General features: G+C 43.2%; 1 protein-coding gene across 4 annotated transcripts in view; it reads left to right on the top strand.

Moving 5' to 3' along the window:
- Window positions 1-24,322, top strand: part of PDE4D (phosphodiesterase 4D) — a 919,557-nt gene that overhangs the window by 560,428 nt on the left and 334,807 nt on the right. The window contains exon 1 of one of the 4 annotated variants that reach the window (XM_075269769.1): window positions 2,046-2,590. The exons of the other annotated variants lie outside the window; for them this stretch is intronic. Coding sequence (XP_075125870.1) covers window positions 2,544-2,590 — 47 coding nt within the window. The 5' untranslated portion in view covers window positions 2,046-2,543. Of the gene's footprint in view, window positions 1-2,045; window positions 2,591-24,322 lie in introns of those variants that run through there. 4 annotated transcript variants of the gene reach the window in all.

Genomic DNA, 24,322 nt, shown 5'->3' with positions numbered 1-24,322 from the left:
CAGGACCTCTGGAGTAGGATGAAGGTTCAGATGTAGCTTAACCTCCATCTGATAACTTGCTGCAGAGCCATTGAAAAGCCATGAGAAATAATCTAAGCAAACCTTTGCTTCTTACTTGTAACATGTTAGGTAAAGGGGCTTTATCTTTTGTGCTTTACTGGATCCATGAAGAACAGAGATGCAATCCGTGCGCTGTCCATGATTTTCACGCGCCTATAGCCAACTTGCCAAAGTAAGACGTCTCCATCTCCATGTTTTTTTCAATTCTGAACCAAAATGCAATGTACTTAACAAAAATGTAGCTGCTTTCTACCTGAAAACCCCTCTAAAGTTCTGGCCACTAGGTGACTCCCTTCTAGATAATTTGTAGTTCACTTCCTTTTTCTAGCCAAGGTCAGTCCATGGAAACTTTAGATAAGCAAGAAGTCTTTACAGTGAGTCGAGTAAGAAGGTTCTGTTCCTTCTTCATACACTGAATTGGGAGGGGTTGATTTTCCTCACAGCCGCCACACATCTCTGCAGACTGTTGCTCTGTGCAAAGGACACAACATTCTGCAAATCTCACAGTTTATGATGTAAGAAAAAATACTTCTATCTACTTGTATGTACTTTTGCCTGCTTGTCTAATTACAGAAGGTATATTACTCACAGACAGCAAGCAGCTTTACTGACTGTGTTCCTGGATCACCTATATTATGGTCACTCAGGCTTCTCTCAGCTATTTGTTTGCTACAGTACAGTTACTCCTGGCAGAACAGTATCAGTAATGGATGGGGGAGAGGAACAGACTGTTCCTTGTTGCTTATACCCATAGCCTCTCCTGGCCCTGAAAGGCTTCAGGTCTACTTGTGTGAAGTCCTAGATGGGGGGCCCATGTCAAAAGTTCGCCACGGGGCCCCCGCCATTCCCAGTTACGCCACTGATGCAATCCTAATGTGGTTGGCAGCAAAAACTAATAGGACACCATTTATAAGGGCTTATACAGTTATAGAAAAGCCTGCCCTGCAAGACCCTGCACATTTCAACTCTTGATGCAAATTCAGGTACCCTTTAAAGGATCCCTGTGCCATTTGTGTTGTACACTGACAGCCCCCGTCCATGACAAACAGGATTGTGAATAAGGATTATACTGCATGTAGTAAGAAGAGTCAGGATCCAGATGTACCAGTATCACAGTATTTTCCATGTAGCTGTAATATTTGCTAATCCTATTTGCAGTAAGTTTTCAAACTCCTATAAATTCAGAATAAATCATGAATATTTCCGAAGGAAGGAAAATTGGAAAAAAAAAGTTCTGGCTAAAATGAGCTATCGGGTGCTATGGATGATCGTATTTGAAGCTGCTATGTACACACATGAATGATGGAAGAAAATCACTTTCTATTTTCCTACTGATTCATTTTTACATTGCGCTCACTTATTGTGTGCACATTATTCTCTCCGTCCCTGTAGTGGGCATTGGGATAGGCTGAGTGCAGAGAACCCACCTAGAGGACCCCCTCGATGCTAGCTCATCCTCTGTCAGGCAGCTCTCACTGCAGGCTGAAGCCCATTCTGCTGCAGAGCAAGAGTACAGTGCCATAGAGTGTGCAAGAGTCCTGAGCTGCAATCCAAGGCGCGGAGCTACAACTAGCAAGGTGAACCGGGATAAAAGCAGCAACTTGTAACCTGACAACTGCTCACAAGCTGCACACCCTGCAAGGAAAGCCCAGGCCAAGTATAATGACTCTTACCCGCAGAGATCATGAATGGGATTTAACACTGGCATGTGACTGGCACCTATGATCCTATTCTCCACCTTGCAGTTTTATCAGAAGGCGTTAATATGGCTCTGAGATATGCAAATGGACGAGGCATCAAACAAGATCAATAGTTTAGTCATTTTATTGCAGGGGAGTATCCAGCCTTTTATGAGGTCCAGCGTCATATAGGAATGGGGCACATGACAGCAACAGGAAAGACATAGGAAGCCGGATCTTTAAGGAGAGGCAACATACTAAGCACCAGCTATAGCCTGTTCGCCGCCTTGCACCTTCCAAGGAATATAAGAAGGAAAAAAAAAACTGTTTACATGGACGTAAATGAGCTTGGATTTTACGAAGAAGAGACAAGAAATTTCCCTTGGCAATATGGCAAAGCAATTTCAAGTTGGAGACATATTGGGTAACTCCTGTGAGGCGTCCACAGCCCAAATCGCCGATGTGACTAACTACCTTCCGCAATACAGGTTTATTCTTCACCGCACAAGGCATTAATGCCTGAGCTCGAGAGAACTTTTTTTTTTGGAATTTTTTGTTGTTGCCTATTTTTGGCTAGTTTCTTGTTTTTTGATCTGAACATTGTGGCATAAATGGATGGACCGATGCCCGTGAATCACTGTGATAATTTCTTCTTCACCTCCTGGACATTGATGTGTTCATGGAATATATTACTGGCAATAACCTATGACTCCGACAGCGTTGCTGTTAGATTTTGGATTAAATCCATCGAAATTGTGAAAGGAAAAAAACAGCTGGGAAGTTAATGTAGCAGGCCCTGCGAAAATGATGCACGTCAATAATTTTCCTTTTCGGAGACATTCTTGGATATGGTAAGGAGTTGATATAACCTTCAGCTGGTCACAGGAAAAAAACATACGGGGGAATGTAATGAAATGTCAAGTCTTGTATTACTGGCGTGTTACTTAGGGAATGGAAAGCTCTTACTGCCTTGGAACAAAAAGTCTGCGTTTTGGGTTAAAGAATTTTGGAGGAAGATGGAATGAGAAGAGTGTGGTGTGTGAAAGCATCGGCTTGTTAGACCCTGTCCTGTGTTGGTTCTGCTTCTCTGCAATGTTATTTGCAGAAACTGATCAGATAAGGCAGGCCAGTCCTGCAGAGACGGAGCTCGGGGATGAGGGTAACGCAGGTTCCCATGTCAAAAACACTCCATACGTGTCCCTGGTTACATTGCTTTGAGTTATATGTGGATATTTATGTCTTTTTGCAGCTTTCCCATATATGATGTATCGGGTGTTATAGCACTTTATATATCATAGGTTCGCACATGACGTAATTTGCTTTGTATGAATATGGGGATCAAACAAGATGTAAAAAATAATCCTAAAATATACAACTATATATCAAATGCAAATACATGTAAACATGGTCACGTCTCGTCACCTGACTACATACCTATGTACAAACTTAATGCTTAATTATTTTAACTCTTAATATCCCTATCATCCCCTTTTTGATAACAAAAATGGCTTCCATGTAGCTTTACTTGCCAGGGTAAGTCGTGGCCAACTGTAAGTTTCCCTGCAAAGGTCAGTTCAGTTGAAGTGATGTAATATATGGGTGGGCTGGGTTCACCAGAATGACAGGGATCCCCTCCATGATGTCTATGTACATTGATAGGGTATATGGAATGGGACTACGGCCCGGTTCACATCTGCATTCGGAGAGTTCGCTTGAGGACCCCCTGAATGGAAACTGATACACATAAAAAAGTAGTTACCTAAGGAAACCCGCGAACCCCATAGACTATAATGGGGTCTGTGTGGTTTGCCGCACAAAACATGCGGAGATAAAAGTGCTGCTTGCAGGACTTTTCTTTCGCCATCTTTTGTGCGGAAACCACATGGATCCCATTATAGTCTAGGGGGTCTGTGGGTTTCCCAGGTAGCCGCTTTTTTATGCATACAGGTTTCCATTTGGGGTGTCGCCAAGCAGACTCCCTGAATGCAGATGTGAACCGGGCCTAAGATCTGCAGAGTCAGTCTGAAATTGCACATGAAAAAGGCCATATGACAACCCCGTGTACATAGGCGTAACCAGAATATAAGCAGTTCATGTAAAACTTGGAAAATTCCTTGAGAGTTTTTGTAAAGAATATATCAGGAAATTGCATGAATAACAATTTCCTAAAAAGATGCGTTGTCACTACTGATATTGTGAAAATGATATGTGAGTTTGGGGGAGACAAACCAACCCAATTGGTGGCAATCCCCGTGGTCAGACCCCCAATGATCTCATGGTAAAACTCCTTTAGGCCCTATCTTAAAGGGGTTGTCCCTTTTATGGACACTTATACCCTTTCACAGGATAGGGGATACGTGTCTGATCACTGGGGGCCTGATCGGCGATCAGGAGGAAAGACCTCCGAAGGCCTCTTTGTGAATGGAGCACTAGTTCGCTTGCATGATCGGAACTCCATTCACTGCTATGGGACTGTGGGCAATGTCGGAGATTACAGTCCCAGAAGCTTCATAGAAATTAATGTAGCCCCGGTCACACAAGTACACTGGCGATCCATTCACACACAGGCTTTAGGGGGACTTTTGGACCTCCCCACCATCCTGATCACTGGGCGACCCAACGATTAGGCCTCCAGCGACACTTGTCCACTGTCCTGTGTATAGGGGATGTGTCCGTAATGGGACAACCCCTTTAGCCCTTCTTCCAAAGGTAATGAATATGGAACACATGGAGTATTCACCTTACAATCCTGATCACTTGAGTTTATCAGAGTAAACATAGGAAGGAGCTTCAGGATTTCTTTCCTCTGGTCTATGATCTGATTGTGTCAACACTCCATAAATGTTATCTTTTACGACAATAATAGTCAGACATATGTAAGTCTTCACGTCATACGTGCTTTAGGATTGTAGTCCCATTAACGTAACAGCTTTGGTTATAATGACTTTGTACTTTGTATTGTTGAGCAATACAAGGGAAGGGAAGGTGTCGCCAGAAAATGACCTACTTTTTAAACCATGTTTTATATTTACCATTTTCCATGGTCACAATCTAAAAATACTGCAATTTTCACTCTGGCCACTTTGCCTAAACCTAGACTGACACTTACTAAAATCTGTAGAGGTTGTCTTTGCAGAGGTCACCACAAAATTAAATCACATATTAAAGAAATAGCATAACAATAGAATAAAAGACCTCCATAGGCATTACAATAGAAGGTAGTAGCTCTGTGAATAATGTCATATTGTATCTACTACTGACATTAGATGACGTCACAGCTCATCTACTCCTCGTCCCTGCACAGAGCATGTCTAGGATACTGTCCCATAGACCTCAATGAGTCGGCTCTAGTCTTTTAGTGACTATTGCCCTGACCCTGCTGTAAAGCACACCACTAATTGTTGTTAGAGGAGAAGCTCAGGCAAGATGGCCCTTAATCCTCTGCAGAAAATAGAATAATTCAATTTACAATCTAAAAATAAAAACAGATTAGAAAAAAGTGATAGATGTCTGGTTCTAATAAATACATAAAAAGTTTGGCAATATGTTCCTTTTTAGCATAGTCATTGGCATTGTATATGTAGTAACCCCCTCCCCAATTTGTATGTATTTACTAGGGTACAAAAGGTCACAGCAAATGAGTCAAGGGAAATAGCCATGAATTTAGTAGGCAATACATTGCATTGGGACAATAACAATTGGTTGGGCAAGTGAATATAGCCTGTACTGTAACCGCCAATAATCTACCCTTAAAGGGGATGACACAATAGATGAGCTGTCCTTACGATATGTCATTAATATGATATCCATAGTGACTTGGCATCTGGTAAGTAGATGGGTCTGGAGAATAGGAGCTGAGGTGTAATAGTGTTACTGCCCTGTATACGGGGCCCTCTGCAAAGCAGCTCTGTAATGGGGCCTTCAGCTTGCAGATATGTAATAGTGGCACTGCACTGTATACGGGGCCCTCAGCTTCCAGAGCTGTAATAGTGGCACTGCACTGTAAACAGGGCCCTCAGCTTCCAGAGATGTAATAGTGGCACTGCATTGTATACGGGGCTATCAGCTTCCAGAGCTGTAATAGTGGCACTGCACTGTATACGGGGCCCTCAGCTTCCAGAGATGTAATAGTGGCACTGCACTGTATACGGGGCCCTCAGCTTCCAGAGCTGTAATAGTGGCACTGCACTGTAAACAGGGCCCTCAGCTTCCAGAGCTGTAATAGTGGCACTGCACTGTATACGGGGCCCTCAGCTTCCAGAGATGTAATAGTGGCACTGCACTATATACGGGGCTATCAGCTTGCAGAGATGTAATAGTGGCACTGCACTGTATACGGGGCTATCAGCTTCCAGAGATGTAATAGTGGCACTGCACTGTATACGGGGCCCTCAGCTTCCAGAGCTGTAATAGTGGCACTGCACTGTATACAGGGCCCTCAGCTTCCAGAGCTGTAATAGTGGCATTGCACTGTATACAGGGCCCTCAGCTTCCAGAGATTTAATAGTGGCACTGCACTGTATACAGGGCCCTCAGCTTCCAGAGCTGTAATAGTGGCATTGCACTGTATACAGGGCCCTCAGCTTCCAGAGATTTAATAGTGGCACTGCACTGTATGTGGGGCCCTCAGCTTCCAGAGCTGTAATAGTGGCACTGCACTGTATGCGGGGCCCTCAGCTTCCAGAGCTGTAATAGTGGCACTGCACTGTATGCGGGGCCCTCAGTTTCCAGAGATTTAATAGTGGCACTGCACTGTATGCGGGGCCCTCAGTTTCCAGAGATTTAATAGTGGTACTGCACTGTATGCGGGGCCCTCAGCTTCCAGAGCTGTAATAGTTGCAATGCACTGTATACAGGGCCCTTAGCTTCCAGAGCTTTAATAGTGGCACTGCACTGTATACAGGGCCCTTAGCTTCCAGAGCTTTAATAGTGGCACTGCACTGTATGCGGGGCCCTCAGCTTCCAGAGCTGTAATAGTGGCACTGCACTGTATACGGGGCCCTCAGCTTCCAGAGCTGTAATAGTTGCACTGCATTGTATGCGGGGCCCTCAGTTTCCAGCTCTGTACACTGTGCTATCATTAGCTGATTTTGTAAGGCCCGGTTGTTGACTCTCACTCATTGCAAATAATGACCTATACTAAGTATAATGTTGGTTAACCCCTTTAATAACAGTATTTTTCATATATGTCTGTGTAGTTGTTTATCTGGAAATCACCCATATTTTGTAGCATGTTCATATGTCATGTGAGTCATGAACATTTTTCTCTTGCATTCTCAGCTGTGTTTTATAGTGTTCATTATTAGGACTAGAAATGAGCGTGTACTATTCGAAACGGTGGTTTTGAATAGCATGTTCCCATAGGAATGAATGGACGCAACCGGGGCCGGCGTACTGCCGCTTAACCCCCCTGCGCACCAGCCGCTCCCATTCATTCCTATGGGAGCGTGCTATTCAAAACTACCGTTTCGAATAGTACTCGCTTTTATTGTCCTTTCACCACCTCCACCAACTCCAACTCTTTGCATCCTATAATAGGTGCTGCTCCACTGATTCTATAACAGTTAAAAAAAAATTCTGTACTCATGAGGGAGTAATCAGTGCTATTATTTTCAGCACCCAATGCTAGTTAGCTTCTCTACTGTCAATGGGGTGGGCCTGGGCTGGAACAAGACAGGGTCCACCCACCTGACAATATTGAATTAATTAGCATATCTGGTGCTGAATGGCGGGGGCTAGAGAAAAATTTCCAACTCTGGAGTTGGTGGTGGCGGAGAAAGGTCTTCTTTATATGATCTGTCCAGAATTAGAAAATAGGAAATGTTATAGAGAAATAGATACATAGAAAGATTGATATGCAAAAGATACATGGATATGTAAATGAAGCATATATAGATAGATATTCGATGGATAGATATGTGAACGAAAGATGTATCGATAAATGGATCATAGAAAGCAATGAGATAGAGATGATAAATAGATAGACATGATAGATAGATAGATAGATAGATAGATAGATAGATAGATAGAAAGATAGATAGAGATAGATAGATAGATAGATAGATAGATAGATAGATAGATAGATAGATAGATAGATAGATAATGATAGACAGATAGATATGAGAGATAGATAGATAGATAGATAGATAAAATTGATAGACAGATGAGATAGATAGATAGATAGATAGATAGATAGATAGATAGATAGATAGATAGATAGATAGAGTAAACACAGAGAAGATAGAGGTAAAGCAGATACATTTTGACATTGGACTTCCTGACCCTTTTGATATTTCTCGGATAATTTAAACTTTGTTTTATTGTTTGACTCTTGACTTTTCTGCTGAACATTGCAGGAAATATTGGATTAGGTCTTATTGTCACATCCATTTACAGTACACTCTGAATTATGTCACTCCCGGGCCAGACACACAGTGAATATTAACAACTTCCTAGCACCGCTTACTGTCGGCTATACACTTCACGCAGATATTTTCTTTCTTTCCTTCTGTAAAACAGAGTTGGAAGTGTTCTGACCTTTCCATGTGTATGTCAGACATGAATGATACACTTCAGTATGACGGAGGCAATGAGTACAGCGATCCGTAGCACTGGTTATAGCCAGGTCCTGTTACTGTAGTTCAGACAGGCAAATATTCGAGCTTTACATGCCTACAATTAAAGGAGTTTTCCAGTGTAAGACATCTGTTACATATCCACTACATAGCTAATAAATGTAACAGCCTTGGTGGTCCATCCCTGACTTTATAGCATGGGAGGCCAAGGGAAAGTATAGGAAGAAGGTACACATTAAAGCGGTATCCTATCCCTGATTGTTATGGCATATTGTTGGATATAGCATACCATGATGATCATGGAGACTGAAGGGTCTCTTTGGCCTTTTCTCTGGCATGGCAGACCTTTTGGCCACTCATTGTACAGTCCCTTACTCTAGAATGGAGTTGTGTGTCTGTCCCCTGCGCAAAGGGCCATAAGTGTTGCTGAAGAAGCTTCAGTGCTGGTTAAGTGTACCATGTAAGGTTGTCCAAAGCTGCATCGGGACCTCCTGACCATCTGTTGTAACCATGACCATGTTCCAAATCTCCTCCGACAGAAGATGTTTGGGAAAAGAAGGGATGAACATTTTGGATTTCAACATGTCCAATACTTTGTCTCACGTATTTTTGTAGCTCCCATTTTTTTTAAGAGACTTTATTTGTTGCATCTTCATCCCCTATGTCTTCCTCACCAGAGCTGTCTGGTTGAAGCTCACTTCTGTTGAGGACAAATGCATCCTTGGCCAAGCCAAGTGTGTATGTTAATTGTGATGTTGGAAGGAATCGTTTGTATGACCGACCTTTTTGTGGACTAAGTTCTGGTAGTCTTCGATTATGGAGGATAATACAGCCTTGGTAGAACATTTTGGTAAGTTCATAATAAGAGGACCTGATTGATGAAGTAAGAACAAGAAAAGTGGCCCCACTGAGTATGGTCACAAGAGGACCTTTCACCCCTTGACCAACTCCAACTCTTTAGTAGGTGCCGTTCCTCTGATTCTAGCACAGTTGGAATTTGTTCTCTAGCCCCACCATTTCTGAGCAATCATTCCTGTTATGTTCTCTACTGTCAGGTGGGTTGTCCCAGACTGTCTGCTCCAACCAAAGACCGCCCATCTGACAGTAGGGAGTCTAATTAGAGTCTTGGGTGATGAAATTAACACCACCAATTGCTCAGGAATATTGGGGGCTAGAGAAACAATTCCAACAGCATCAGAATCAGTAAAAGGGCGCCTGTTGAAGGACGCAAAGAGCTGTAATTGGTGGAAGATCTTGTAAGAGCATGGTAGTCAATGGTAGATCCTGGATGTTGATGGGGCAACTTCTCCACATGTCCTTTGCACCAGTCTAATTTTTGGGCTTTTTCTATAGATATCCATATGGGTTTCCTCTACTTGGCCAATACTAGTGAACTTCTAAAGTCCTCAATCTACTATCTGTGCAACAACATTTCTATCAGATCATCAAATGAGTGAAATCTTCTGACTCTTGATCTGTAAAATGTCTGCTCCTTTGAGAAGGATTTTGTCACCCAATGCTCTAGCGGGGTAATCTTCGACAGACATCTAAAAGATCAAGGTCTTGACCATTATTTGGCTCTATTGTGTTCCAGGTCTGCCGCCACTTAGCCATTTATTGATTAAATAGAGGCTGCAAAAACCAATTTAATGCTATTCATTCATGGAGCGTTTGGATAGGGTGATGAGTAATGCGATTTTGTGAAATGTTGGCAGCCGGTGAGGTTCATCACACAGAGGACGAGATGATGTATTACACGCAGCAAACCCAACTGGGTCCTTAAGAAGAAAAAAAATCGGGTTTTCAGCTCGGCTGCTGTGTCATTCCTGAGCTAATTAGATGACAAGATAATTACATCATAGACTTCAGTGTCTTCTTCAGGATCGGATGGATCGGTGGCCTGCTTCATCTCCGATTGTGTTTCTGATGGGTTTTTCACCGTAGACTCCATATTAAGTATAGATGCAGTGACTTGATGGATCAATGTGAATAATGTGTTACTTGAGAAGGTCTAATCGACTCTGCTACATGGTTATATTGCCAATAAGGTGGATATTTATTCAATGCTACATTCATATTGATCAAGACGCCTTCAATTCTCTTTAGGGACTTTATCAGGATGGAGATCATTTCCAGAAAGATGTTTCCTTGAAAGATTTTCTTTGATGTGTTCAAGCTGATATGTACAGGCTTCCTCTGGGATTGTTATATTAGGCTTTGATCATGGACGCCTTTAGCACACCAGGAGGGGTGAAATGCCAATGACCCTTATCTTCTACAAGGTCTGATAAGGGGTGAAGGAAGTGTTGGACATCCATTGGACATCCGAAATAGGATGTAGTGGTGTGAACCAGCAACTCATATGGCACCCCATTTTATTATGGACCCTGCTTTAGACTGAGATTCATGGCCACCATAGGAAATTGTTCTATTCATTACACACGATAGACAATGGCGGCTTACCATCTGAGCCGACCGGGCGCCACATGCTCGTGACTGCGCTTCCAATGATATAAATGTTCAAATCGCTATGCCTCTGATGAGCAACTAAGCAGAAACGCGTCAGGCAGCTAACTTGGTGGCTCACTAGCCACTTGACACTTGCAATTGTGTGTGTATGTTTGTGCGGGTTGATAGGGTCTAAACAATACAGCGTTCCATCTAGCTTAGCAAATACCCCCAGTCAGTCTGCCCTTAGTCTTCATAGCTGACCTAACAATGAGTGTGAACAATGGGTGTGAATGCTAAATGAAGATTCTTAACCCTTTATTGGGTTTATGACTGAAGGAATTAAAGAAAGGGTATGGCTATGTATGATTGAGGGGTATATGTTAAATAAAGTGAAACAATATATACTCCTGTTTATATGGGCGCATCCCTTCAATACCCATTGAAAAATATACAAAAGAAGACACACACACAATTTTTTATTGGTGTATTTGGATATGGTTTTCAGTAAAATGGTTACTTTATTTTAACTTATTTATTTAAAGTTATATTTTAAGTGTACACATATCCCCAACTTTTTTCTTTTGTTCAAAAATTTTGGTACACACATTGGATGATCCTATAGAAAAATATTCTTTTTGGTTGTGAAATGCCAATGACCCTTATCTTCTACAAGGTCTGATAAGGGGTGAAGGAAGTGTTGGACATCCATTGGACATCCGAAATAGGATGTAGTGGTGTGAACCAGCAACTCATATGGCACCCCATTTTATTATGGACCCTGCTTTAGACTGAGGCACCATAGGAAATGGTTCTATTCATTACACACAATAGACAATCAATAAGGTCTAATAGGTTATTTGTCGATCATGTCAAGCAATTGATGATGAAGTCAGCACCGAATGAGTATGTTTTATGCCGGACTTTTGGATGCAACTATTGTGTCAGAGCCTAAGTCTACTTGAGCATCACTTGATGTTCCGGTGGGTTAGTCGGCCCCTTTCTTCTGTCTATTACCTCGGAAATTCAAGTCGCAGTTGAGTCCTGAGTTCACACATGCATTTAGAGACATTGCAGATTTTGTTCCACGTTGCGAAAGCGCAGCTTTTTTTGTTGCAGATTTTGTTGCGATTTTTTTAAACCAAAGCCAAGAGGGGCTACAAAAGGAATGGTAAATATATAGGATGTTCTTATACTTCTACCTTCTGCTCAACCCATTCAAAAATCTGCAACGAAAAGGCAGCGTTTCAGGTACATGGGGCTTTAGCCGTAGACCTGAAAAGTAGCATAGTCTGTAGTACTAGTCTTCCCATAAAAATGACACCACATTGGAGCCCAGTAAACATGGTTATGATTCATTGGATACTGTTGTAGGAATTATCCAGGATTAGGTATTGATTGTGAATGGAATCCGCAATGCAAATGTGAACAGAGCTTTAGGCCCCTGGCAGATGACCATGGTGTGGGTCAGTGTGCTATCTGTGTATTTCAAGGATAGCCCACTGACCCATTCTTTTCAATGGGCCCGTGATTTTCACGGTCCCGTATGCGGCTCGACAGTCCGGACCGCATCAGATAAATCCTATTTTGAAACCTGTGCTTCCATGGCTCCTATTCATTTAATGACATCCCCGTGTCCCCTGTGTGCAGCCCATGCTTTGGGCCTTATACACTACAAAAATACTAAAAAAAAATAAGAAATAAAAAGAGCTGGGAACACATACAATGACAATTGTAGCTAGACATCTGTTTTGCTGTCAGAAAGCAATGGCACAGATATCTCTGACTGCTTAGCCATATACCCTACAGTACAGTACTTGGTCCTGACACAACTCGCGGTGTAACGTGCGCATCACAAAGCACCAAATGAAGCATTAAGAGGCGAATTTTGTAATCAACCTAAATATGCCCGACCGTCATAGCAACAATGAATTGATCGTGTTCCATTAACTGTTACAAACCAGTGACATGTGTTGCGGAGGAAATCCTATATCCTCTGCTCTTTACTAATTTATTATCGTCTCCCAAAAACCTGCCGTCTGCTGCTTTTTTGGAGGGGGCTCGTAAGATATCCGAGGCATAGCGAGGTAGATGGTTTCGAGATTACTTTCATGCAATTACTAAGCGTCTGAAGGTTATATCAAGGTGAATGTTGCCGAGCATTAACATACTGCTGAGCAAGCTGCCACATCCAGACAGGTTCGCCTCAATTACTGCACAGTCTCACGTCCTCCTAACTAATGTTATCACTACAAGCAATGCTCAGGGCGGTAGGCGACGTCTACAATCCAATATGCAGAACACTGCTGACTTATGATACAGAAATGTTGGACTTTTTTCAGATCCTGACTGATATTGGTTAAACTGTATGGGTCATCAGAATCCGTTCCTAAAAGGTTTTACTCGTGTCTCATCAATAATGCTGCAAATGAGAAAAGAACGTCACAAATCATTAACCTGCCGGCAATAATGTGCAGTATCGAAGAAGATCTAGAAATATTCTTCTGTAGGATTGTGGTGGTCTGTGGTTGGCTCAGAGGCATAACAGGCAAAGACTGGGCCCCATAGCAAACTTCTGACTGGGACCCCTACACAGTATAGCACCTTTTCCTGGACCCCATATGGTATAATGCCCCATTTATTTGCCCCATATTTTATAATGTCCCATATACTGCCCCCAGGAGGTTTCCACATGGCATAATGACCCATATAGTGGCCCCCACATGGTATAGTGCCCCATTTGCTGGCCCCGACACAGTATAATGTCACATTTACTGGCCCTCATGCAATATAATGCCTCATTTCCTGGCTTCCACATGGTATACTGCCCCATGTACTAGCACCCATATGGTATAACATCTCTTTTACTGGGACCCACATGGTATAATATCCCATTTACTGTCCCCACATAATATAATGTGCTGTATACTGGCCCCCACATAGTATAATGCCCCATTTGCTGGCCCTCACACAGTATAACATCACATTTACTGGCCCTTACACAATATGTCTCATTTACTGGCCTCCACATGGTATACTGTCCCATTTGCTAGCACTCATATGGTATAACATCTTCTTTACTGGCACCGACGTGGTATAATGCCCCATTTACTGGCACCCACATAGTATAATGCCCCATTTACTGGCACCCACATGGTATAATGTGCCGTTTACTGGCGCCCACATAGTATAATGCCCCATTTACTGGCACCCACATGGTATAATGTGCCGTTTACTGGCCCCCACATAGTATAATGCCCCATTTACTGGCACACACATGGTATAATGCTCCATTTACTGGCCCTCACATAGTAAAATGTCCCATTTACTGGCCCTCATATATTATAATGCACCATTTACTGTCTCCACATAGTATAATGCTCCATTTACTGGTCCCCACATAGTATAATGCCCCATTTACTGGCCCTCACATAGTAAAATGTCCCATTTACTGGCCCCACATAGTATAATGTGCCATTTACTGGCCCCCACACAGTATAATGCACCATTTACTGGCCCCCACATAGTATAATACCTCATTTACTGGCCCCCACACAGTATAATGCACCATTTACTGGCCCCCACATAGTATAATGCACCATTTACTGGCTCCCACATAGTATAATACCTCATTTACTGGCCCCCACATAGTATAATGCCCCATTTACTGGCCCCATATGGTATAATACCTCATTTACTGGCCCCCACATAGTATAATACCTCATTTACTGGCCCCCACATAGTATAATGCCCCATTTACTGGCCCCATATGGTATAATACCTCATTTGCTGGTGTGCATATGGCAGAATGTCTCATTTACTAGCACCCACACGGTATAATGCCCCATGTACTGGATATTTTTACAGCTAGAGAAAAAAAAACCCCATCATGCCCTATCTACAAGTGGATTCTTCCTAAACCTCCCATAGAAATGATTGCGAGGCAAAACGAAACTATAAAAAGTTTGCTGAGACAATTTTTGCAAAAAACGCTTCAGGAATGCTAGATGTATTAGGAAATAGAACCCCGCATGCCAAACAAAAGACTTCAGAAACCTCTTCATAAAAAGCTTCAGAATCTTCTTCAAGAAACTGAAGCAGATTTTTTTTTCTGCCTGACAAAAATTTCCATGTGAACGTGCCCTAAGCTTTTAGCTGTCGGTGCAGGATCGCCCGTCAGGTTCTGTAAGTTTTGCTGCAGAATGAACTTTGGCTGCTTCTTCTTCCTTTTGGTTTCGTATAAACAATTCTTGACCTTTACTAAGAGCCGTCATTGGGTTCTAAGAGCTGATAAGGAAAGTACAGAAAATTCCTTACACATCCTTAGTGCAGATAATAAAGGTGCTTTATTTTACTTATTGTCAGCACAAGGCGTTATCTACTGTTTCGGCGCTCATATCACAGCACACATCATTGATTTCCTGTTCTGACATTCACTCACACTATGATGTTGTTCGCTGTAACACTTGGGGGTTATTTTGTCTTGGAGGTGGCAACTGTACAGACGATACGGAGGTGTTTGTGGAACTGAGAGCGAAATAAACTCCACTAGAATGTTCTCCTGTCCAAAATAAGCAACTTTCCACCATATGGCGGAAAAATAGCACATACTGGTCTCTCCAGATATGAAAAAGTCCATTCTGGATGTCAGTCCATTAAACAACCAATCAGATAGCTTAGGGTCACCAGTACCCAGAATATCAACCCAGCCCTGCAGATAGATAGGTTAGGGTCACCAGTACCCAGCATATCAACCATCCCTGCAGATAGTTTAATGTCACCAGAACCCAGCATATTAACCCAGTCCTGCAGATAGATAGGTTAGTGTCACCAGAACCCATGATATCAACCCAGCTGAGCAGATAGAGAGGTTAGTGTCACCAGAACCAGCATATCACCCCCAGTCCTGCAGATAGATAGGTTAGTGTCACCAGAACCAGCATATCAACCCAGCTCCACAGATAGATAGGTTACGATCACCACTACCAGCGTATCAACCCAACCCTGTAGATGGATAGGTTAAGCTCACCTGGATCAAATGGTGTTTTGCCCGTGTGAATTGCTGCCCCCGTTTCCAAGATATCACTGTATTTGTCAATATGCAAATGAGCCCTTTGGAGCACCAAGGGCATTACCATTGCTCTAAATAGGTAAGCAACACTACCCTCATTGCTCCAAGGAAAAACATCCATATCTCAGCATCGGGGGCACCAATTTATAAGGGGAAAACAACATTTGTTTCAGGTGAGGTGATCCTAACCTATCTATCTGCAGGACTGCTTGATACACTGGGCTCTGGTGACAGAAGTTTCCTTCCATTCAGTAGGATATGAGTAGAACGTCTCTGTTGAGAGGGCTCCCTCTGGAGGCAGTTTAGGATGGGCTGTTCTCCAGCAGCATCTAGTGTCTCTCGCTCACAATCTACTGTATACTGTCCTGGGGGTGAAAGAGTAAATATGCTGCCAATGACATTTCTCACACTGATTTCCTAAATGATAGGGATCTGTAGAGGGATTAAAACCCTTTGACATTGCTCAGAGATTTCTATTACCGAAGGCAAAGAACTCCAAATGTTCCCAGATTTCCACAAATTAGATATTATATTCTAATCTATGGCTTTGCCATAAATATCTTTTTATGTTTTTATGTTCATGTGTTTAAAAGTAGTAAAAGATGCAAATACAGTATACACCGTGAAAATGTGGCTTCCATAGCGAATACACAACCTTGACATTTAGAATGATACCGGAGATTCTGTAATGTGAAGATGATAAAATCCGGTGATAAAGCAGGCACCTCGTACAGAGCGAAATATCCTTCTGAGAAAAACCTTAATTCTGTTAGACGTCGTGGACTCCCTGCCTTGCATTCTAAAAGGTTTGCAACCTGCAGGTTTCTAGACGAAAACATCTGCTCGGTTATTAAGGACGTTCAATCATACACCAAGATCATGGCTGCTATAGAGGAGAACTGTACTGGAATAGGGAAAGAGAATTCTTGCAATGATGATGGAACCAAGATACCCCCCCATCAAAAAAAGTCTTGTCCATGGTGGGTGGTGGCACAGTAAATCATAGTTGGTACAGTAAATCTAACTATACTGGAAATGCGTGATGAATTATGTCATAACTAGGCAAATATCATATATATAAGTAGGTGACAATACCTATTAGGGTTATACAGGGAGTCGCCTCCCGAACCAATAATAATGCTCTATAGGGGCCTTTAATAGGAGCAGAAACACTATATGGCTGCAGACCAATGGAACAATACAGAGCTAATCAGCTTTTTCTCAATACTCAGCCTCAAGTGCACTGGAGGTTGGACTAATCTGCCAGATTTGCCTACAAACAGTCAAAAGTGCTCTGTATGTTCTCTAAAATTGCTGTCCAATGTGAACCCAGGGAATTCAATTTTCAGCCTGTACCTAAGTCAAAGTTATCTGGCAAACCATTGAAACAATACAGAGATAATCATATTATTCTGAATATACAGCCCCAAGTGCACTGGAGGTGGGACTGATGTGCCAGATTTGCCAACAAACAGTCAAAAGTGCTCTGAATGTTCTCTAAAATTGCTGTCCAATGTCAACCCAGGGAATTACATTTTCAGCCTCTACCTAAGTCAAAGCTATCTGGCAAAAAGGCCCCGCCCCTGGTGCACTTAAGAGTTCATTTGAGCTAAAGGATGTTCATTTGGGTTAAGTCTGTGTTAACATGTTCAATTTTCTTGGTGGATTTGCTGCTGCAACATTCGCGCATGGGCAGATGTGCAGTATTAGTTAGTAGAGATGAGCGAACACTGTTCGGATCAGCCGTTCCAAACAGCACGCTCCCATAGAAATGAATGGAAGCACCCGGAACGGCGATCGGCCGCCGGCAAAGTGTACGTGCCAGGTGCTTCCATTCATTTCTATGGGAGCGTGCTGTTCGGAACGGCTGATCCGAACAGTGTTCGCTCATCTCTGTTAGTTAGGTTTGTCATATACAACTTTATACACCATATACAACCTTATACACCATATACACCTTTATACAGTGCACCCGCCACCTGCTCTCGTGAGTCACTTTTATTGCGTACTTAATTGGATTAACAGAAAGTTGGCGCCATTGAGTCCATGTGTTAAAAGAAATCAATACCTGAGCACTATATTTTACTGACATGCCCCAAACAAATCCTCTGCCCCGCCCTTGTGTCACAGTAATGCCAATATGATCACTTTTTAATATGGTTAATGCACAACTTAGTCGGCAGCATGGTTATACGCAGAGATAGCAGGAGTTTGGGGATCAGAATTGGCCCTGGCCTCTGAGCCATTCAGGTAAGGTAGATTAACCCAATGCGGCCCGATAAGAGGGAAGTGCAGTAGTCGGGGCAAGACATGATGAGTGAGGGGATTATGGGCAGGAACGCCACGCTCCAAGTGTTCTGGAGGTGCAGACAGGCTGGGTGGGATTGAGAAGCTTGACTGTGTGGAGGATGATCTCTAGGCATGCGTGAAGGACAGTGTAGGGTGAACAGTCCGATAAGATTTTGCTACTGCATATGTTCTCCTGAAAGCTTCAGAATTAACAAGATTTCTTCTCTGATCTCTAACCTAAGCAATATTACATTATAAAATATACATGTAGGATTTTTGCATGTATTTTTCATAGACATTACAGCTTACAGAAGGGAAATCGCTACTGTGCCTAGATCTATGCAGTTTGGTGCTTAGTGTATGGGGGATTAAAGGGGTTGTCCAGAATAGTTTAGGCCGATGAAGGTGAAACCACATGGAGTTGAATGGAGTGGCTGTCAAGCATGTCACTTCATTCAATCTCTAAGGAACTGGTGGAGATAGAGGTCTTCACTCCTTAGATCTTGGTCAATGCCACAGACATGCTCAAGCATCTCTAAATTCAGTCTTGTGACTAGGCTCGGGAGTGGATGTACATGACACCCCGGTTCTGGTTACCTATGGGCAGCACAATGGTTATCCAGTGGATACCAAATAATTTGCTAAAACTGGAATACCCCTTTAATATTACTGTATTGCAGTCAGCAGTAAATTCAATTTTGTATCTTATAAATAAGTCTTACAGGACTCTATGACTGTCCTTAGGAAATAATATATTAGTAACTCTCAGCATCCTTATTGATCAGTTGTATGAAGACTCAGACTATTGCAATAGCCTCTTCTTAGGCCAGTAACATCATGTCCATTGGTCACATGGCCAATTTGGTTGAATGGGATTGAGTCGCAGTACCTGGTACGACCACTATACAAAGTATGGCGCTGTGCTTAGTTAGCAGCGGCGAGGCTGAAGCGCTTGTCTAAGCACTTTCCAACAGCTCATCAGAGCGGGTGCCGGTTGTCAGACCAATCTGATATTGTAAGGGCACTTTAATACTCTGGTTCAGGCAATTCATTAAAGGGATTCTATCATCAAAATTAATTTTTTTCTGTCTAACATGTCGGAATAGCCTTAAGAAAGGCTATTCTTCTCCTACATTTAGTTATCTTCTCCGTGCCGCGGTTCGGTTTATATCCCAGTTTTCATCGGTATGAATTCTCTCGCAGTACCGGGGTCGGGCCGCAATGCTGCGAGGGAACTCTCCAGCGCCGCCTCCTTCTTCTTCAGGAATGGGGTCTTCTTTGTGTCTTCTTTCGGCGGAGGCTTCAAACTTCTAGGCCTCAGGCCTAGGGCAAAGCCAACAGCACATGCCCGCCAGCCACAAGAAAATGGCCGCTTACACAGTTTTGTAAGCTGCCACTTTCTTGTGGCCCGCAGGCATGCGCAGTTGGCTGCCCGAGGCCTGGAAGTTTGAAGCCACCACTGGAAGACGACGCAAAGAAGACTCCATTCTGAAGAAGATGGAGGCGGCGCTGGAGAGTTCTCTCGCAGCATTGGGGACGCCCCCAGTGCTGTTTGAACGCTGGGGCCCGCCTCCAGTACTGCGAGAGAATTCATTTGCATACTGACGAAAATTGAATTACATACCGAACGGCGGCGCAGAGAAGTCATCTAAAGGTAGGAATAGAATAGCCTTTCTTAAGGCTATTTTGATGTGTTAGGCAGAAAAAAAATGAGTTTTAATGATAGGATCCCTTTAAAACTAAAACCTATAACCTGAAAATAGATGAAGAATTGCTCCGGTGACGTCGGGCTCATGCGTTAGCTTCCTTCACTTATTGCATTTGACAAGTAAAATGTGGAAAGTATTTTATTTCAGTCGTTGATGTTAACCTTGTTAAAGGGACGGGATCTGGTTGTAAAATGTTGACTGGTGAATTATTAATGCAAATCATATTTTATTTATTAGTACAATGACCTAGATAAGTCGGGATCTGGAATAGCACTTTGTACACGGCTTATACAAACCCCACAGATTTCTTCACCCCTGCCCTGCTATCGATAAGAATTGTCATAGACAATCATTGTATATACTGTTATATGGAACATATATACATATATATATATATATATATATATATATATATATATATATTGCCTTGTTATTGACTTATATGGGCTGGTCCTGCGGACTCTGAAAAGTTATACAGAGCTGTAATGGCACAATGTGTCCCCACAATACTCTACTAGTTCTGCTACCAGTTGTCTCTAGCGATAAGATCCGTCACGGCAATGGGACCCCACAATTCTTGACCTGTAAGTTTCCTGTAAAACTAAGGTATCCATTTCACCAATTTTTTTATTTTTTGGGGGTTATAGTAAATCTGACAGGCTCTGCCCACTGTAGTAAAAAGTGACAAGTGGGCGCGAAGGCACAAGAGACCTGTTGGAATTGAGATGTATCATCCGGAGCCGAATGGTTATGTGTTGAAGATGTCAATATACATTTGCATCTACGTCAAAGCCTCCGTAGAGACACAGTGAGTACCCACTGGAAGCCAGTGGACAAAAAAGTCCTGCACGCACAACTGTATCATCTGGGGAATTCAGTTTAAAAATATCGAACACCCAATGGACCCCATTATAGTCAATGGGGTCTGTAGGCTCCCTATGTATCTACTATTGTAGCGATCTACCTGTCCTTTGTTCTGGTCCTCCAACAGACCAAAACAACAGACAGAGTGGTGCAAATATGAATGTAGTCTCGCTTGTCATGTGGGAGTTACTGTTAATGTAGCATTTCCTTCTATATAGTGTACCCCACAGGGGTGAACCTTCCCCTTTCGCAGCCCGAGCTAACTGCAGAAAGCCGCCCCCCCCCCCGCCGGGAGGAGGGGGCGGATCGGGGGCGTGGCCGGTGGATTGGAGGCGGGGCCGAGTGAAGGGGCGGGGCTTAGCCCCGTTCGCCGGCAGAGAGTAGGCCCGGAGACTGCCTGCTCTCTGCCTGAGCGTGAGGGGAGGCTGCTGGAGCAGCGCTGCTCCAGTGGCCTCCCCAAACCACCGCTCGGAGATAAGCCAGTCCAGGACAGCTTGTCCTGGACTGGCTTAGGTTAGCAAAAATGCCGCCCTCCCTGAGGCCCTGGCATAGTGCCGCCTGAAGCGCTCGCTTCAGGTCGCCTCATGGGAGGTGCTGCACTGGTACCCCATACCCTTGTGGGTATGAGAGTAAGTATAAGCCTAAGGTTCAAATTGATTCACTGTACCCCTTGGACGCCTATAGGACTAGACTACAAATAGGGTTGTCATCAGTGGCATAACTAGGAATGGCAGGACCTGTGGCGAACTTTCGACATGAGCCATTTCTCCCCCCCTTCACCGAAGAGCCCGACTGACCGCCACCCCCAGCATTCCTGCACACAGTATTATGCCCCATAGTGGCCCCTGCACACAGTATGATGCCCCATTGTGGCCCCTGCACACAGTATTATGCCTCATAGTGGCCCCTGCGCATAGTATGATGCCCCATTGTGGACCACTCATGAACAATTATTATTCTCTGGGGTCTTTTCAGACCCCAGAGTATAATAATCGGAGACCTGGGGGAAGATACAAACATAAGAAACACTGTTACTTACCTCTCCCTCTGGCGCACTCCCCGGTGATGTCGGCCATCTTCAATGATGGAAGAGACCCCCGCGTATAATGATAATGTTTGTGGAGTTCATGGGCCTGCGGTCTCACTTACCGATCCTGGTTCCTGCTCACAGTGGCTTCTGCAGAAGAAGAAACGTCGGCGGCCATGAGCAGAAACGAGGATCGGTAAGTAAATAGCGCCCATTACCTGCTGTGGTTACTCCAACAGGCAATGGACTATTAAAATAAATAAATCTGTAGCGGATTCCACCGGGCCCCTAAATGTCCCGGGCCCTGTGGCAGCCGCTACCGCTGCTACCCTGGGAGTTACGCCCCTGGTTGTTATGTAGTCTGTAACTGTGGAAACACGTACAAGCTGTAAACACAAAACAGAAGAATATTTTTGCTTAAGATTCTTTGCAAAGTTATTTTTTTTATATTATTGATGCTTTGAAGTTAAACAGAAATTTGGTTGCAAAAGTCTGCACACCCTAATGGCCTTTCTTGTTGCTGTAGCTGGTATAGCTATTTTATTGTTGTTAGTGCTACGTCGGGCCGGGGTTCCTGCCAGCACACTGTATAGATTGCTTTTCCTGCTGAGCGAGCTGTTTCTCAATAAGACATAGAGCGAATGTATTTGCAGAGATCCATTGTGTTGGATGACGGACATTTTGATATTGCAATACTATTTGCTTACCATAATCGGGCTATGAGTAGAATGGCTCATCACACTTACAATGCAGGAAAATACCATTATGGAGGCACTGATGAAATAAAATACAGAAAGTGTACAAATGAATAGAAGCCGGTGCCATCGGAAATAATGAACACATTGTATCAAGGAGACATTTATGCGCAGTTCATCACGGGAAGAGAAAATATTACCGTGTACACAGCAACGTCTGCCGTCTGAGAAAGTGTCATCATGGCTGATCTAAGATGAATGATATTGGTTGTAAGATATTTAGCCATGTTATTTCAGAACGCTTTCCAGCACTTGAGTAAAACATTACAAATGACCTATTTTACAGAATGACTTTTACCTGAAGGATCACAGTGTGCCTATGGGACGATGACACATTACTAAGAGACCTTGTATATGACTGTACTAAGGGAAATTCATTTATTTTTTTCCCCAGAAACAGCTCCACTTATGTCCATTTGTGGGGTATGTGAATAACGTCGCACTACAATATCGAACACCACCTATGGACTAGAATGGCGCTATTCTACTGTTACATAACCCATCTAACAGTGGTTGTAGAGTCCAGAAAAATCTTTCATTGTTGGGGGCTTGTCCGGGATTTATAGATTATTATTAATTATTATTATTATTATTATTATTGTTGTTGTTGTTTATTTATATAGCACCATTAATTCCATGGTGCTTTACATTTGGGGGTTTACATACAATACACAAAATATACAGGTAGATATAATACTAACAATGACTGACTGGCACGGTGGGGTAGAGGGCCCTCAATCTCTTGTAAAAATAAAGGAAAGTGGATAATGTACATGCACGTGACCATTGGCCTCAACAGTCACATGATGGGCAAGTCATTGCAGCAGAGAAGTAAACAAAGTCCAGCAGGTAGAGGAGTGACTTTAAGTCCTTGAGCCCCAATGCAAAATCTGCAACAGGGCCTCTACCTACCTTGTGCCATTTAGAATACTGGTATATTTTATGTAGCAGAGGGACCTTGAGGGTCCACGGCCTGGTAGTGACTGCTACCACTGCCCCACTATAGCTATGCCCCTGCCATCAGGTGGTGCTGGAGCCACAGAGATTGATGTGAGAATAGTTTAGCTTTGATTTTGCTTTTTAATCAACTTTCCTGTACTTCAGCATTATTTTAGATAAGGATATCCCCTTTAAATGTACATAGATGTGTCTACAAATTCAGTACAATATTGTAACAAAACCCTTGAAGGATGCAGATCGCAACACAATCACTGGGTGGCTATATGGACACCTATAGCTTATCACTTTGTGACACTATATGGCAAAACAACATTGTTTTGATGAGATGGTCATTTTGTGACATGTCCATCCAAGAAGAAAGGTAATGTTAGAGAGTTGCCTCTTGAGCAGTTCCTCAGTCGCTGATGCTGAAACCTGGGAGGAAGGGAATGACAGAGACAGTGAGTCCTAAACTCAACCCAGCTCCTGTCCCTACCTACTTGGGTCAGCTGTCCTAATGACAGAGACAACTGGGTTACAGTCCCTTCTCTAGATGAGTGTAAACACAAAACACGGACAAGACAACACAACACAGAAGCAGAGTCAGCAAGCCAAGGGTCAAAGCCAGAGATACAAACAGTACCAAATCGCAATCCTAAAGAGTAGTCAAAAGCCAAAAAGCAGAGGTAAGTAATACAATAAGGAACTAGGACAAAGGCTTAGCAAAGTCATGGACACAAAAGCCAGCAATTGTGTGTGGGCTGATGATCAGATTAAGGAAGTTGAGAACCTGCCCCAGGCTTGATTGGCAGATAGGCTGTCAATCACCAGCACACAAAAGTTAACTCCATAGTTACCAGAGGACAATAGCACTGGCTGGGCTGAAACACTGCTGAATCTTCCGCA

This window comes from Leptodactylus fuscus, chromosome 1, assembly GCF_031893055.1.
Source record: "Leptodactylus fuscus isolate aLepFus1 chromosome 1, aLepFus1.hap2, whole genome shotgun sequence".
NCBI classification, from domain to species: domain Eukaryota; kingdom Metazoa; phylum Chordata; class Amphibia; order Anura; family Leptodactylidae; genus Leptodactylus; species Leptodactylus fuscus.
The sequence above is the reverse complement of the archived record's forward strand: the minus strand, read 5'-3'. Positions and strand labels throughout refer to the sequence as shown.